This window comes from Lithobates pipiens, unplaced genomic scaffold, assembly GCF_037356315.1.
Source record: "Lithobates pipiens isolate NorthernLeopardFrog02 unplaced genomic scaffold, aLitPip1_a1.2 Scaffold_25, whole genome shotgun sequence".
In the NCBI taxonomy this organism is placed as follows: Eukaryota; Metazoa; Chordata; class Amphibia; order Anura; family Ranidae; genus Lithobates; species Lithobates pipiens.
This window is the reverse complement of record NW_027507787.1, coordinates 93,087,248-93,105,248: the sequence shown is the minus strand read 5'-3', so window position 1 is coordinate 93,105,248 and position 18,001 is coordinate 93,087,248. Positions and strand designations below refer to the sequence as shown.

Sequence of the window (18,001 nt, the reverse complement as noted above, 5' to 3'; positions counted from 1 at the left end):
CTGGAAACTGCAGAAGCTCCACTCTCCGCTCCATTCAAGCCAGCTCTGACCTCGGGTATGAAGGGGGCCTGATCACTTCCTGGGCCCCCAGATTTTGATCTATTTGAATGCCAGCCAGTTGCCTCTCACAGCCGCTCGCCGAGCGGAGGATTTACACCCCCCCGCCACCGCCCGCCATGATGCCGGTGCTCACGCGGGAGAGTCGCTTTCCTGTTTGAAACAGGAAGGGGGGGTGTTTTCACGCAGGAGAGTGGCTAAACAGCGTCAGATGCCGGCCAGACGTGTAGGAAGTAGTTAGAGCTCTAAAAGAGAAGCTACTGCCTGGCGGTGGAGGGACAGAGCAGAGTGGTTGCTGGTCAGGTTTGGTGACACAGGCATTTTCCTTTTGACAACATTGTACTGTATAGCTAGGATTAATAGCAGTTATTGTACTGTACTATAGCCTAGCAAGTGAAACATTCTTTTGCTGGTACTGCCTCTGCTTTGTACTGTAAGCTATGAGTGGCAAAGGGACCAGGAACCGCTCTAAGGGGTTAATGGTATACAACAAACTAAAAACCCTTCCAAAAGAATGTCTTCCTCCCCATAAGGGAAAAAGAAAAATACGGCCAGTCAGATGAGCCGTCAAGGGTAGAACACTTCTGTCCCTGTGTATTTCATACAAACAGGTTTTTCTTCTACCGTTTAAAATATTATTGCTATGATGTCTCTCCATAGTAGGACTAAACATAGCAGATTCCCATCTAGTCCTCAGGGCCCTTTTGTTGAGGTGTAGGAGGCTGGGAATCAGGTAGATCTTCCCAAGTATTGGAAGATACTTATTTTTCCTCTTCAGAGGATCCTAACAGGGAGGGAGTAGTTGCACAAGTCAAGTGTTTGTCTACTCCCTTACTTAACCCTTTTGTTGCCTGCCATAGACTCTTGAGGTATCTACCTCTAATATGGTTCATTTGAACCTCCCCCACCTGGGGATGTTTTTTCCTATTCATGCATAACTTATGCATTCTGAATGGGAACATTTATATGAAAGAAATGGGGGGTTCCAGCTATTAATGCTGCAATCACCTCAGTGAGCAGTGTCTCACATGTCCAATGGATAATGCACTGATGTTAAAGGATCCAGCATGTTAAGGTTGGATTTTCCTTTTAAAGACAAGATGTCTTTTGCAGTTCTGGCTGCAATTGGAGTAGCTCAGTCCATTAACCCTTTAACGTCTGCTCCACTATTGTGGTGGAGCACATTTTGAGTCACGCCAATGCATTGGAATGTGGACTCCATGGGGTTAAGGAACAGGTGTGAGATGCCTGAAAGTTCTGCCTGATCAGCAGGCCCGGCAAGGGGGTGGTGTATTTGACGCACTGTGTCTCACAGATCCTATGAAGTACTCGATCGTTTAAGCCCTATGGCTTATACTTGGACTAGTGCATTTTTGCAGAGGTCCATGGCTGAGATATTGATCAGCCGAAGCACCAGGTGAAAACCGTTAGCCAGTCTGTGTCCCTTCCTGGGGTATGACTATTTAGAGTGAATAAGTACATCCAAAAGGGGTAAAGGCTTTCCTTACCATCAAAGGAGGATCAAACAGTTCTCCTTTAATCATGCAGCCTCTCCTAATTCCTGGTGTATCTGCCTTTAGGCGGTCTCGACAGGGGCAGCACCAGGATCTTTGGGCAGAAAGCCCATGAAGCAGAATGCTAAGGCTTTCTCATGAAGGAGCACCCCCACTTGTTTGAGTGAGGGGAAAGGTCCTCCGATTCTCAAAGTCTGGCAGGAACAATGTTAAAAGCAGAGTGATTTCTGTGATTTTTTTTCTCTAGGTTACATCTAGAGTTTCAAGAGCCTGGATGGCCCAGTCAGCTTTCGATTTGAGGGTCTGGGGTTCGGGTCCTGTTTGGATGCTGCCTGTGGGGTCCTTGGGGCTGCTGATGCGGCAGTCTTTATGCAAGAGTGTCCATCTTCTAAGGTTCCAGAAAAAAAAAAGAGAAAGAAAGAAGAGAAGTGTCTCTTTCTGGTCTCTGGATCAGCTATTATCCCAGTCGGTGATATCAAAGATTCCCTTAGTGGAATAGGGGTTTTTGGCTCAAACCTTTTTAGGTCCCAGTGCCAAGCAGAGAGGTAAGACCCACTCTAGATCTCAGAGATCTGAATTGGCACTTAGACATCCGATCCTTTCATAATTCGATCGGCTGTGTCCATCCTGCAAGGAGGGGAGTTGCATATCTCCACGTGCCAAAGTTTCCCGCTTACCAGAAATCTCTGCGGTTTGAAATATAAAATTATTTGTATCAATCGTGGCACTGCCATTCGGCTTAGCCACAGCACTACGAGTGTTCTGAAAGATTCTGGCACCTCCTTTAGCCAGGTTAAAGGCTCAAGGTATAGCGGTTCTAGCCTATTAAAAGATCTACTTTGAATAGATCATTCAGTCTCAGATCTAAAACCAGAGTCTGATCTCAGCTGTAGATAGCTGAATTCTCTAGGTTGGATTCTCAGCCTAGGAAGATTCTCCTTAAAACCATCAAGGAGATTACTTGGGGGCTGGTTATAGATACCATACAGAAGAAGGTATTCTTACCCCAGACCTGAATCCGTTCCATTGTAGGACTAATTCAACTTATCAGGAAAGGAAAATTCCTTCATTTTGGCTGCATGAGATTTTTTGGGGAAATGGTGGCCTCTTTCAAAGCCGTCCCTTACGCGCAGTTTTATTCAAAGTCTGCTTCAAGACACCATCCTGTTGGTCTGAAATAAAGAGAATTAAGGCCTTGTTTGTTTCCAATATGCTTGGCTCCCAACAGAGCCTAAACTGGTGGTTGTTATCCAGCAGGAGGAAAAATCTTTATCCTGCAAGGTGTTAACAGATGCCAGCCTTCTAGGCTGGGGAGCATCCCTGGAAGAAGATTCTGTCCAGGGGAGATGGTCCAGGTTAGAGGACGTTGTCTATCAACTTTGGAAGTTTCAGGCAGTACATCTGGCTATAGAATCTTGGTGGTCAGATTACGGGACTGTCCTGACAGGATTCAGTCTGACAGAGCCACGGTGGTGGCTTACATTGATCACCAGGGGAGTCACCAGAAGTCGTGCAGCCCAAAAAGAGGTGAATAATGTTCTGGCTTTGGCAGAAGACAACACTCCTTGCCTATCAGCAATTTTAAAATTTCAGGCATACTACTTGAGACGCCAACAATTATTTCTGGGAGAATGATCTCTTCACCCCGACATCTTCCTAGCAATATGTCAGATGGGGTACTCTGGACATGGACCTATTCGCGCCCAGATTCATTAATAAGGTCGACAACTTTATGTCAAACAAGGGGTCCGCTAGCAGGCGGAACAGACGCATTAGTCTTCCCAGGGTATCCGTTCTCACTGATCTATGCATTTCCTCCAGCTCTGCTACTTCTGCGCCTTCTCCGCAGGATTAAACAGGAACAGAAGGAGGTGATTCTGGTGGCCCCAGCGGGTCCCAGAAGATCTTAAATTATCAAGATCATAAAGCGGGCAGTTGAAGTCCTTTGGACTCTGCCATTATAGCCAGACCTTCTATTACAGGGTCCGGTATTTCATCCTACTTTACGGAGTTTAACAGATTTGACTGTTGAATCCCACTCTATAAAAGATCGTGGGTGATCTCCTTCAGTAGTGTCTGCTTTGACTAATTTTAGGAAGCCGGCTTCCAGAGTCACTTACTATAGAATCTGGAAGGCATAGGTTTCTTGGTATGGACACAGGGGTTGGCACCCCAGGAAATATGTCAATAGGCAGGATTCCTGCATATGGGATCTGAAATGAAGCTGGCCTTGACTTTTATCAATAGCCAGATCCAGGCCATGTCAATGTCTCTTCCTACGGCCTCTTGCTTCCCACTCTTGGTACGTAACTTATTCGGGGGGTAACACGGTTTATTCCCCCTATCAAGGCACCTCTAAATCCTTAAGATTTAAAATTGGTCTCGTTGGCTTTGTTAAATCAGTCGTTTGAACCTTTCAAGAAATTCTCTTGGTTCTTTGACAAGAAAGATAACCTTTTTTTGCTTCCCATTTCTTCTGCTAGAAGAGTATTGGAACTAACAGCTCTGTCTAGTAAGAGCCATATTTCATCATGCATAAGGACGAGGTGGTTTGATGTCCTCATCCTGAATTCTTACCAAAAGTGGTAACAGGTTTTGGTTTTCATTTAAACCAAGAGACTATTCTTCCTTCTTTCTCCCTAGAAGCCTTAATCTGGGGAAGAGAAAGCACTACAGTCTCTTGATGTAGTAAGAGCGATCCAATTCTATTTAAGAGCGACCGCTCAGGTTCGCAAAACACAGGTTTTGGTTGTACTGCCAGAGGGTCCAAGATATGGACAGGCAGCGTCAAGATCCACTATTTTCCAAATGGATTTGTCAAGTGATTGATCAAGCTTCAGCTTAAAGTAGAAAATGATTCCTTCTCATATTAAGAGCACATTCATCCAGGTCGATTAATGCCTCTTGGGTGGTGCATCATCAGGCCTCTATGGCTCAGATCTGTAAGACCGCAACATTGGTCTTTGGCTCAGACATTTATCCGTTTATGGCTCAGATCTGTAAGACCGCAACATTGGTCTTTGGCTCAGACGTTTATCCGATTTTTTTTTTCCCGAATATTAAAGGTCAGGAGGAGATTGCCTTTGGTCACAGCATACACAGCAGGCTGCAGTATGAGTCCTCCGGCCTCCTGTTTCCTTATTTCTGTCTCCCCCCCTTCAGTTGTAATTGCTATGGGACATCCAATATAGTTATTACTATGGCTCTGTGTCCCCTGATGTAAGAATAGAAAATAGGATTTTTAAAACAGCTTACCTGTAAAATCCTTTTCTTTGATGTACATCAGGGGACACAAAGGTCCCTCCCGTCTTCTTCTTATACACTTTGATTGCTTGGGTACAAAACTGAAAACTCCCAGTAATGGGAGGGGTTATATGGGGGAAGTTCACGCCTTAAGGGGCGTGCCAGTGTCCAGCACCTGATATGCCGATATAACCCACATAGTTATTACTATGGCTTTGTGTCCCCTGATGTACATCAAAGAAAAGGATTTTACATGTAAGCTGTTTTAAAAATCCTATTTTTTGTGATTCGGCACTGCGTCACTTTAACTGACAATTGCATGGTCGTGCGACGTGGCTCCCAAACAAAATTGACATCCCACAAATAGAGGCTTCTTTTGGTGGTATTTGATCACCCCTGCGGTTTTTATTTTTTGCGCTATAAACAAACAAAAAGCGTTTATTTTTTACATTTTGCTATAATAAATATCCCCCAAAAATATAAAAAAAAAAACCTTTTTTCCCTCAGTTTAGGCCAATACGTATTCTTCTACATATTTTTGTTAAAAAATTTGCAATAAGGGTTTATTGATTGGTTTGTGCAAAAGTTATAGCGTTTACAAAAAAGGGGATAGTTTTATGGCATTTTTATTAATAATTTTTTTACTAGTAATGGCAGCAATCAGCGTTTTTTTTTTTTTTTAATCATGACTGCGACATTATGGCGGACACATCTTTGGGACCATTGTCAATTATACATCAATCAGTGCTATACAAATGCACTGATTCCTGTGTAAATGACACTGGCAATGAAGGGGTTAACCACTAGGTGGCAGTTTAGGGGTTAAGTGTGTCCTGGGGCATGTTTTTAACCCGGGGGGGTGTGGCTGTGTGTGACACGTCACTGATCTCTGCTCCCTTCTGACTGTCACTAGGCAGAACAAGGGAGATGCTTGTTTACATTAGCATCTCCCCGTTCTTACTCCCCGTGAGACAATCATGGGTATCCCCGTGGTGATCGAGTCCACGGGACCCGCGATCCGACTCACGGAGGTCCCGCCCAGCGCGCATGCGATGGCATGGTGGCTTACATCGGCGTGCGCCGGTCGGGAAGTGGTTAATACACACAGTGCCTTATCAACCTAAACCTCCTTCACTTAGGATTAGGGTTGCACCGATACTAGTAATGGTGCAGATACCAAGTATTTGCACAAGTATTGGTACTCGTGCAAATGCACCGATACCTGGAACTGATACTTTCAGGCTCAGCTCTTTGAGCTGTCAGTGGGTTTCCCTAGTATTAAAGAAGTTCGGTAATTGGAGCTGTCAAAAAAAAAAAGCAGCCGCAATGTTCATTACCAACATTGCTCAGCCCTGAAACACTAATACAAAAAGAAACAATGTTTCTTTTTATTTATTTATGTCTCTTTATCTGCAGATCAATGGGATGAACAAATATTAACCCCTTAATAACCCTTAATTTACTCTAATCAGCCTTAATTACTCCCTATCCTCCTCCATTTAATTATTATTTTCCTGCTTTTTTTCTTTTGTTCACATCTGTTTTATAAACGATAAACAATTAAAACTTTTTTTCATATGCTGAAAGTTAGAAATTCTAACTAGGTTTACATCCTAAGTAGGGATGCACCAATACCATTTTTTTTTTTACAATGAGTACAAGTACCGATTTTTTTTTTTTTTAGTACTCGCCGATACCAATTACTGATACTTAAGCCGCGTACACACGGGCGGACTGTATGGCCTACTTAGTCCGTCATACAATCCGACGGACAGTCCGTCATACTTTCGAATGAACGGACTTGACCACACACGGATGCACAAACAGTCAGTCGAAAGCTTGCGCGATGACGTGTACAGCACGTACAACGGGACTAGAAATAGGAAGTCCAATACACAGCAATGCACCCTTCCGCCGTGTAAATCCTTTCTGAGCATGCGCCATTCTTAGTCCGTCGAACTAGCCTACTCACGAGCGGATTGTCCGCTGAAACCAAAGTATGACGGACAGAATTTCGAAAAATCCGAAATACTTAGTACGCCAGACTGCACGCTGAAAAAGTCCGCTGAAGCCCACACACGAGCGGACTGTCCTCTGAAATGTGTTTCGACGGACTAAGTAGGCCATACAGTCCGCCCGTGTGTACGCGGCCTTACTGCAACTGTTTTGTTTTAACTTCAGCTGTCAGCAATGGCACAAAGCATTGAGAAGTTATTTACAAATTAAATAGATTTTTTTTTTTAATTTAGCGCTTTTTCAATTTGAAATTTGTAAATATATATATATGTGTAAAAATATTCACTTTGTTAGTGAATATTTTTACACATATATATATTTACAAATTTCAAATTGAAAAAGCGCTAAATTAAAAAAAAAAATCTATTTAATTTGTAAATAACTTCTCAATGCTTTGTGCCATTGCTGACAGCTGAAGTTAAAACAAAACAGTTGCGGTAAGTATCAGTAATTGGTATCGGCGAGTACTGAAAAAAAAAAAAATCGCTACTTGTACTCATTGTAAAAAAAAAAAATGGTATTGGTGCATCCCTACTTAGGATGTAAACCTAGTTAGAATTTCTAACTTTCAGCATATGAAAAAAAGAGATTTTTCTTATGGATAATTCCATAGAAGAATATCTACAAGGGTGTGTTGAATTGGAGGCCCTGGGGATTGCACTATAGGCCTGAGACACTGGGATGTATTTAAAACTGCTGAGCCTCGTTATCTTGACACTTCCCCGAAATGATCATTAAGCTGTATGGTGACAGGCGGCTGCACAGCTCTTTCCTATGGATGCTGCAGATCACACAGCAAGCCCTATGGCAGCGGGGTCACCAATGAAACATTCCATAGCTAATCACTAGGATTAAACTGTTAATGCTGTGTCTGTGTGCCGTGCTCCCTCTGTCACTGAGTCTCTCTCTCTCTCTCCCTCTCTCTCCCTCTCTCTCCCCCTACGCTTTGCTGTTTATCAGGCTCTGCTATTGCTGACACTCCCATTGTAAAAGACAAGTGACTTCAGGGCAGATGTACCATCTTCCTTCCGACCTATATTAGCCAATCCATCATGGATTCTGAAGTGGCGCTCCAGGACCTCTTCTCGCAGATTATTCAACAGTTGCGCCAAATCGTGGAGGATATCGGACACCTGAAGGAGAAATATGTGAGATATCGGGAAATGTTTGTTGTTAGATGCTGTTTTTTTGTTTTGTTTTGTTTTTTTACTAAGGGCTCAATCAGGGTTCCCTTTGCATTTTGCTGCATTGTTTTTAATAGGACCTTTTCACATTAATGCATTCTGGTGCATTGGAAAACCACTCTGCTTGCTGCATTTTGAGTGCATTGATTTGCATTATGCCATTTAATTCAGTGCTGGCAAGACTAAGTACCAAAAGGGTACCTAAAGGAAACCTTTCATTAACGTAATATATAAAAGTTGTTTGTTTCTGATCTTTTTCTTAAAAAGTCAGTTGCCGGACTGTCATGCTAATCCTATGGTGTCAGAAATTTCTAAAGCTGGGTACAGACACATACATTATTTTCAACCTAAGGGCCGAACAAAAAGGTAGGAGGTGGCCACCAACGTGGGGAAACTCAAATGATGTGTACCCAGTTTAAGCCACGTAGCCAAAGTAAGTATACAAAGATGATGTTCAGACTTAGCTGACTCCATACCCGTTGATACTGAAGCCAGGGGACCAGTATGATGACCTTGCATTTAGTGTGGAGCTCATCAATGGCATCTTGTTATATTTCTCTAAAAAAAAGTTTTGGTTTCAACCTCAAGTACAAGTTCCTCCTTGAAGTGTGCATGTGCTGCCACATCATTCACAAAGTTTGATTTATTGGCACACCTTTACATTACTGTGCACAACATTTTGGAAAATAGGAAACGCTCATATGGCACAAAAATAATACAGGATGGGTGCACAGATCCTCAAAATAATGATCATTTATAAAAGCCACAAAGAAAAAGTGCCTGCAGACAATAATGATACCACTAAATTATATATGATCCATCTGTGGAATCGTTAAATATGTACCTAAGTCAAAATTGGATTTTGAGCTACAGAGACATAAGGGGAGTGTAGCTCAATTGCAGGCCAGCTCTGTATTTCTTCTTGGAACCAGTGCTTCCAACCCTCATTTGTCAGTATTCTGATGTACTTGGAACATACCTGTTGGCGATGCTGGAACACACTTGCTGATGATCCTGAAACACATCTGTTGGTGATCCTGGAACACACATGCTGATAAGGCTGAAACCCACTTTCTGGTGAACCTGGAACACACCTTCTGGTGATCCTGGAGCACACTGTCTAATGATCCTTGAACCCACCAGCTGATAATTTGTGAACACTCCTGTTTCTAGAAATGGATGTAAAAAATATCAGCACTAAGAAGTGCTTTGAAAGCTTGAATGTAATGAACAGGAAGCAGAGAATGGGAGCTGGCATGCTTACTCTGCTGGAGATTACAGAAAACTCAATAAATGAACGTTCTGATTTTAGGACATTGACTTTGGATCTCAAACTATGAATGCGCCATCAAATGGGAGGTCAATTAGCCACAGCTGAAGGAACCCAAGCAACCTCTAGAAAACCTTAAAGAGGAAGTAAATTCCATGTATTGTTTGTACCTATAGTTAAGCCTTTAATAAGGCTTACCTATAGGTGCTGTTAATATCTCCTAAACATAGTTTCATAGTTAGTAAGGTTAAATAAAGACACCAGTCCATCCAGTTCAACCTGAGTGAGTGTCTACCCCTATCCCTGTACATTGCACACTCACATTGGTCCCTACCCTCAAGGAGCCCACAATCCAAAGTCCCCATACATATACTAGGGCCAATTTTGGACAGAAGCCAATTAACCTAGCTGCATGTCTTTGGAGTGTGGGAGGAAACTGGAGGAAACCCACGCAGGCACAGGGAGAACATGCAAACTCCAGGCAGGTAGTGTCGTGGTTGGGATTCGAACCACCGACCCTTTTTACTGCTAGGTGAGAGTGCTAACCACTACACCACATGTGCCGTTTAGGAGATATTTACTGTATATGCATGCAATTACCTCATCCGCACAGGTGCTCTGAAGGAATGGCCACCCATGCCGTTTCTTCTGAACCCTGTGCCGTGACCGGCGGCTCTCGCGTGATTGCACGGGAGTGACGTCATGCGGCTCCCTCCAGTCACACAGCCAGATTCCTTGGACCTGGAAGGAAGAGGGGCGAAGATGAATGCGGCCTACAGTGGTGACGAGTAGGGCTTCGTTTTCAGGTAAGTTTAACATAAGGTGCTAGTGCAATGCATACTAGTACATTATCCTTTTACTTTTGCAGGTCATAAAAAACAAACTGCGCTTTACTTCCTCTTTAAGGATGGAGCAATGTTTTTTCTAATGCACGTAAAGTACCTTATGCAGTATGTTACCTAGGCATTATACAGCTTATCTGTACCTAAGATCTGTAGACTGTAGTCTGTTAGGGACACTTATGGGGAATGCTTACCTTTTACTTTTCTGCACCAAAAGCTCCACACTCAAAACAACTATCCCGTCTAAAAGAGAAAACAAAAAAGTAGAGAAAAATGCACATGAGGGGCTCCAGCAAAGCAAAATGATTGGAACCTACTGTATTGGGATGCCTATCTATTCCTACAGAGGGTTCTACATGGCTTGCATGTTTGCATGTAGGGATGGTCCTGATGTTCGAGTCGAAAGTAAGTTCGTAAAACAAATGAACATATGGGGCGCTCGCAGGACGTTTGGCTGCCGCGGAGCGCCCCATAATGCACTGCTAGATCGCAGTGCATTGACAGCTGCTAATTGGCCAAAGCGTGCACCTAACCTGTATGCTTTGGCCAAAGGCCATGGCTCAGGGGCTAAAACCACGCCCCACACTATATAAGGCTGCTGCTTACACGGCGGCCGTATATATTGAATGAAAGGAGATTAGGCAGGTAGTTAGTGTAGTGTGCAGTCCGTCAGTGTAGTATATATAATACAGTTCAGATTAATATAGGCAGTCCATGTAGTGTACATATAATACAGTTCAGAGTATATAATGCAGTCAGTGTAGTGTAGTGTGTGTGTGTGGTGTGTGTGATTATATATATATATATATATATATATATATATATATATATATACAGTGGAGAGTATATAGTACAATCCGTGCAGTGGCAGCTGGTGAAGTTTTAGGATGGGGGCACCAGACACTGCCCTTCCTTTTTGACCACTCCCACTTCCCATAAGCCCCACCCCTTATATAATCCACCCACACTACCCCCTGTATTCCACTTGCTTCCACCCATAGTGTCAGGAGTATACAGTTCAGCATCACAGAACATAGTATACAGATCACAGATACGGTATATAGCTCAGCATTACAGATACGGTATATAGCTCAGCACCACAGATACGGTATATAGATCAGCACCACAGATATGGTATATAGCTCAGCACCACAGATATGCTATATAGATCAGCACCACAGAGGTTATTGTTTGAGGTGGAGAGGCAGGGAGGGGGGTTATTTTTTAGGGTGGAGAGGCAGGAAGGGGGGTTATTGTTTAGGGAGGAGAGGCAGAAAGGGGAGTTGTTTAGGGTGGAGAGGCAGGGAGGGGGGACGGTTTTAAGATGCAGAAAAGGGGGGGTTGAGAACCCAACAGCTGCCAGTCACGCACCACAACACTCAGCAGCCTCCCTCCATGAAGCTCTGCAGGGGAGGGGGGGGCAGGCTCACAGCAGGACACACTACACAGTGAGTGGAGCAGTCACTCTGTAGCCGCCCTGTAGAGGATTCTGAGGAGAGGGATGGGGAAGGATGTTGCCGGGAGGGCTGTTTTTGTTTTTTTCACTTCTGTTCATTTTCCACAACTCTTTTATACGTACATTCTTTGTTCCCTATATATATAACTCTTCTCTAAAACTTTTCACCTTTTTTAAGTTCACCTTCGTTACCATATATTTTACTCACTTGCCATAGTATTATCATTAGTATAACCCTCTCAACCAGCTTGCATCGATTATAGGGTTAATTGCTATCTTGTCTGTCATTATCTATTCACTCTCCTATTTAAGAGCAGTCCACTGCAGCATTGCCTATACCTGCACTTGAGAAAGGAGCGCGCATGCCCGAACGAGGCTTGCGCAAGCTCAGAAACGCGTTGTGCTTTCGGGTACCCCCCCGGCTGACGTCACACGCTGTCTACGAGCCAGTCTGAGTCTCTGTGCATCACAGAACACAGCAGAGCTTCCCCTAGCGCTGTGGAGGAGGATTCATCCAGTAACAGCACCAGCGAAAGGGAACAGTGATTTGACTATCAAACGGAGGACAATAATAATTATGGATGTAAGTGAGACTTTTATTAATTGTATAAAATAAATGCACCTTTTACTGATTTGGCGCTCTTCTATATATTCCTTTATTGGTATCCTATTCATGAGATGACTTCACTCTAAAGAAGCAGCTGCCGCAGGTGATTGTGCACATACATCCCTTATCCTCTAAGGACAGCAAGCAGCCTTTCTGGATTTTCAGCAAATTCCAAGTACTGTTTTCTCAGATAACTTTTTGAAAAAATATCTTGCTTTGCTAAAAACAGTTTTGAATTTATTTTAATGAACAATACAGACTGAACTGAAAAGGACACACCGGTATCTTTTAAAGCGCTAGTATCTTGTGTTGTTTTTTTATCTAGAAAGCGCAGGACCGCAGAGCACCCATCCTTTTTTCCTATCAAGCAAGCTGGGAAGCCCCATTGATAGGATATCCCTGATGCTACCATCAGTTCAGTAAGAGATTTTAGTAGCCGCCTTCTCATTAGTGTCTCCACTGCCAAGTCAGAATAGACCTGCAGTTCTGCACCCTCATAAGACACTGGTAGTGTCCTTATTTTCCCCATAATTTACACTTTCTCTTCCACATAGTGGAACCTCACTATCACATGTCTCAGACTTTCTGACCTCGGCGCTAAATGACGTGTAATCCTGCGTATTCTATTTTTAAGATTTCTGTAGGTTCTCTATCTAGTAGGGGGTTAAATAGCTGTTGGACTATGTTTCTTAATTCCGCGTTGCTATGTATCTCAGGGAGACCTTTGATACGCACATTCTTCCTCCTACTGCGGTCCTCTTGATCCTCTAATTTGTACAGGAAGGCTCTTTTCACTCTCTGCAGGGATGTAACTTGTTCTGATATCTCATCAAGCCTTTGATCATGGGCGTATAATCTTTCCTCCATCTCCTCTACCCTCCCTAAGACCAACCCTATGTCTACCCTTACTGCTGCTATTTTCACTTTTAATACTTCCATTTTTGAGAACATCTCTACAAGCATCTCCTTTATTTGTGGTGCTTCTTCCTGAGGTGAGGGTTGCAAACTTCTTTCCCCTCTTGACTCCACATCTACTCTATTCTCCTCCCTCCCCTCCTGAACTTTTGATTGCATTTTAACACTGCCTTGCGGACTGTTTCCCACAACTTTTGACCCCATTGTCTTTGCTCCATTTGCTTTCCCCCATTGCCCTCTTCCGGCATCTTCTATCTATTTAAGCCTGACCGCAGGGGCACCCCTAACTTGGGGCTACCCTGTCCTTCTCCTATTATACTGGTATTATTAGCCATATACCATTGGATGCCTCCCAGGCTTGAAGTAGATGGTATACTTTTACCAGTTTTACCTGTTTTTCCCCTCATCGTATTTTGCTAACTTCAATGTATAACATATTCCTCTCTTTTTTCCCCCCTGTCTCTCCCCCAGCAGAAATTATCGTTTAAAAATCACATTGACAATCACATTCTGCTCACTTCCTTGGAGCCAAAGAGGCCAGAGGGAGGAAAACATGTAAAATTATACAGTAATTTGCACTTCAGTGAGTTTACCTCTCTTGCTGTAGGGGTTAGGCTTTCTGTTAATAATTTAGGCATACAAAATAGAACCTTATCACAAATCAGCCCCGAATCAGTCCTGAGACATTTACTTCCCCTCTGAGCGCCACCGCGGGTGCGCATCTGGGAAGTTCTGTGCTGGCCGTGTCCCCCGGACACAGCCAGTCACAGATCGCTGTAAACGGCCAATCACAGCGGCCGTTTACAGCGTGATTGGCGTGCCCAATGAGAGATGATCTCCTATGTAAACATAAGAGATCATCTCTCATCGCCGCTCTCCCTCCTCACACAGACAGCGTGTGAGGAGGGAGAGATGAACTGCTGTGAGATCTCACAGCGGTTAGTGTAAAAATAAAAAATAAAAATAAAGTGCCCATCTGTCTCCACTGCCACCTGTCCCCACTGCTACCTGTCAGTGCCATCTGCCCCCACTGCCACCTGTCATCAGTGCCATCTGTCATCAGTGCCATCTGTCCCAGTGCCACGTATAAGTGCCACATGTCACGAGTGCCACGTGTCATCAGTGCCACATAGTGCCATCTGTCATCAGTGCCACATATTAGTGCCATCTATCATCAGTGCCAAATATCAGTGCCATCTGTCATCAGTGCCACCTGTCAGTGTCATGTGCCATCTGTTATCAGTGTCACGTGTCATCAATGGCAGGTATCAGTGCCATCTGTCATCAGTGCCACCTGTCAGTGTCACGTGCCATCTGTTATCAGTGTCACGTGTCATCAATGCCAGGTATCAGTGCCATCTGTCATCAGTGCCATCTGTCATCAGTGCCACATATTAGTGCCATCTGTCAGTGTCACGTGTCATCAGTGCCAGGTATAAGTGCCATCTGTCATCAGTGCCACATATTAGTGCCATCTGTCAGTGTCACGTGTCATCAGTGCCACGTATTAGTGGCATCTGACATCAGTGCCATGTATCAGTGCCACCTATCAGTGCCATGTCGGTGTCACGTGTCACTGTCCTGGTGCTCCAGGGCCTTCAAAATTGTAATGGGTAGTCAACAAGTTAGATGTGTAATTTATGCTCCTAGAACACGTGACAGCGCTCCCTGCATGTTGGGCCTCTCTATGTAGCTAGGCTGTGGAAAAGTCCCACATATGTGGTATCGTAATACTCAGGAGGAGTATTTTGGGGCATTATTTGTGGTATACACATGCCACGTGAGAGAAATAACCAATTACAATGACAATTTTGTGGAAAAAATTAAAATAAAATAAAAAATCTTCATTTTGCAAAGAATTGTGGGAAAAAATTACAACATCAAAAAGCTCACCATTCCTCTTACTAAATACCTTGGAATGCCTAATTTCAAAAAAGCGGTCATTTGGGGGGTATTTGTACTTTCCTGGCTTGTTCGGGTCGCAAGAAATGAGATAGGCCACCAGTACATCAGATGTGAACAATTTTGTATGATTCGCACCACAGCTTGTGGACTCTCTAACTTTCACAAAGACCATATAATATCCACTAAGTTGGGTTATTTTTATCAAAGATATGTAGTAGTATAAATTGTGGCCAAAATTTATGAAGAAAAATTTATAATTTGAAATTTTTTATCACAGAAACAAAGAAAAATGCGTTTTTTTTTCAAAATGTTTGGTCTTTTTTCATTTATAGCGCAAAAAATAAAAACCCCAGAGGTGATCAAATACCACCAAAAGAAAGCTCTATTTGTGGGGAAAAAAAGGGCAACAAGTTAATTTGGGTACAGTGTTGCATAACTGAGTAATTGTCATTCAAAATGTAAGAGCACCGAAAGCTGAAAATTGGTCTGGGCAGGAGGGGTGTTTAACCACTTGAGATCCGCGCTATAGCCAAATGACGGCTACAGCGCGGATCTCCTTTTACGGGACTACGTCTATTGACATAGTCTCGTGTACAAGCGGCCTGCGCACCCCTGAGGGGCGCGCGCGGCGCGCTCTGTGATCGGCGAGTCCATGAGACTCGCCTGATCACCGATCCGTGCAAGGGGTCGATCCCGACCCCTTATCACGTGATCAGCTGTCAGCCAATGACAGCTGATCAGGTGATTTAACGGAGCCGGTAATCGGCTAGTATTCCTCCTCGCGCTGACAGCGCGAGGAGAAAAAAAGAAGCCGATCACCGGCGGCCGTGATCGGGACATTAGTCCCGATCACGGCCAGCAATGCAAGCGCCCACCTGCCCCCTGCCAGTGCCCACCTTCCCCCTGCAGTGCCACCCTAATAAAAAGTAAGTGCCCCCCGCCAGTGCCACCCAGCAGTGCCCATAGTGCCACCCAGCAGTGCCCACAGTGCCACCCAGCAGTGCCACCCACAGTGCCCACAATCTGCCTCAAAGGTGCTGCACCCCAGTGCCGCCCATCAGTGCCCAGCAGTGCTGCCCATCAGTGCCCAGCAGTGCCGCCCATCAGTGCCCAGCAGTGCCACCTATCAGAGCCACTTATCAGTGCCACCTATCAGTGCCCATCAATCCCATCTATCAGTGGTACCCATCAGTGCCCCTCCGTGCCACCCATCCGTGCCACCCATCCGTGCCATCTTATCTGTGCCCATCTTTGCCCATCAGTGCCGCCTTATCTGTGCCCATCGGTGCCGCCTTATCTGTGCCTATTAGTGCCGCCTTAACTATGCCTATCAGTGCCCACCAGTGCAGCCTATCAGTGCCCACCAATGCAGCCTATCAGTGCCCACCAATGCAGCCCATCAGTGCCCACCAATGCAGCCTATCAGTGCCGCCTAATCAGCGCACTTCAATGAAGGAGAAAAATGACCCGTTTGCAAAATTTTATAACAAACTATTAAAACATGATTTATTTATTTTATTTTTTTGCATCTTTTTTTGTTTGTTTAGCAAAAAATAAAACTCCGAGCTGTAACTAAATACCACCAAAAGAAAGCTCTATTTGTGGGAAAAAAATGATAAAAATTTCATTTGGGTACAGTGTTGTATGCCCGCGCAATTGTCATTCAAAGTGCATCAGCGCTGAAAGCTGAAAATTGGTCTGGGACTGAGGGGGGTTTAAGTGCCCAGTAAGCAAGTGGTTAAGTGCCCAGTAGGCAAGTGGTTAAGCAATCAAGGCTTTCTCAAAGCTTCCTCTTCCTCCAATTTTCCTGCATGCAGTAAGGTATGATGTCCTATTGTTGAGATAGGTCTATTGTGACAATTGTCCGTCCAAATCCTCTCTGTGGCCTAGGAGGGCACCTCTATACTATACAGGGTAGGCTCCCCACAGGCAGCTCTACTTTCAGCAAGAGGACAATAGTAATTACAGTAAGAAAAAGAAGAAAGGGGGAGAAAGCATCAACAGAAAGCCGCGATGGCAATGTAATCTGTAGCGATGGCCGTAACAGTGTCCATAGCAGGAACAACCCATCTAGTTTCAATGTCTAATACCCAGACCATGCTTTCTTATTCAAAGTGGGGATCATGAGAATCGTAACAGTGGCATGTATAACAGTATCCGTGTTACTATCTTGTTTCAGTCAATCAAAGCGCTGATAAGAATACTAGTAACAGTAACCGTGACCGCAATAGTGTAAATACCGTTTATAAAGTCTTATTTACACTGATAAATAGCAGCGATGCCGTAGCCACCTTAGTGGTCTTAGCATTACGGGTAGCAACTAGAAGTGACCATAGCATTGAGGACGGTAGAAAATGGTGAAGAGTACCTTTATCAGCGTTGGCATCTGCATTGTCATCTGCTGTGCTCCAAGTAGCGATGATGGCCCTGGTGGTGGAAACAATGCGGCATCCCTCGGGTCAAATGTCCTTGAAGGTCACTGGAACTGTGGCATAGATGGCAGCAGTAGTCTCGCCGGAGCCAAGCTCTTCAGCTGATCGCCTCCCATCAGGTACTAGGGAGCACTTCCCTCACCTACTCAGCTGGCGTCCATCTGCTGGTAATTTGCTCCTCAGCTCCACGTGTCAAACGAGCAAGCCATTGCAGGAAGTGTGGGGCAAGATGGAGGGGGGGGATCTAGCAGCAGGGCTGGGAGGGCCCGCTCTCAATATACATAATACGACAGGTGAGTGCTCTCCACAACAGGCATCCACAGCGGGGCTCTGATCGTCTCATCCCGCTCCTCCTACCGCCCGTAGTGGAGGCGCAATGTTATGAGGGGGTTCCGGAGAGCTGGGATATTGGGCGGACGCCTAGATCGTGCCTACGTCATGGTGCTCCGCCCCCAACCCCCATCTGTATACTCTGTTTTGTGATGCTGAGCTGTATACTCCCAACACTATGGGTGGAAGCAAGTGGAATACAGGGGACGGAGTGGGTGGATTATATAAGG

General features: G+C 44.5%; 1 protein-coding gene across 2 annotated transcripts in view; it reads left to right on the top strand.

Moving 5' to 3' along the window:
• CNTF (ciliary neurotrophic factor) overlaps positions 1-18,001 on the top strand; it is a 134,283-nt gene that overhangs the window by 101,884 nt on the left and 14,398 nt on the right. For both annotated transcript variants that reach the window (XM_077454703.1, XM_077454702.1), the window contains exon 2: positions 7,791-7,978. In XM_077454703.1, the coding sequence (XP_077310829.1) occupies positions 7,883-7,978 (96 nt within the window). In that variant the 5' untranslated portion in view covers positions 7,791-7,882. The remainder of the gene's footprint in view (positions 1-7,790; positions 7,979-18,001) is intronic.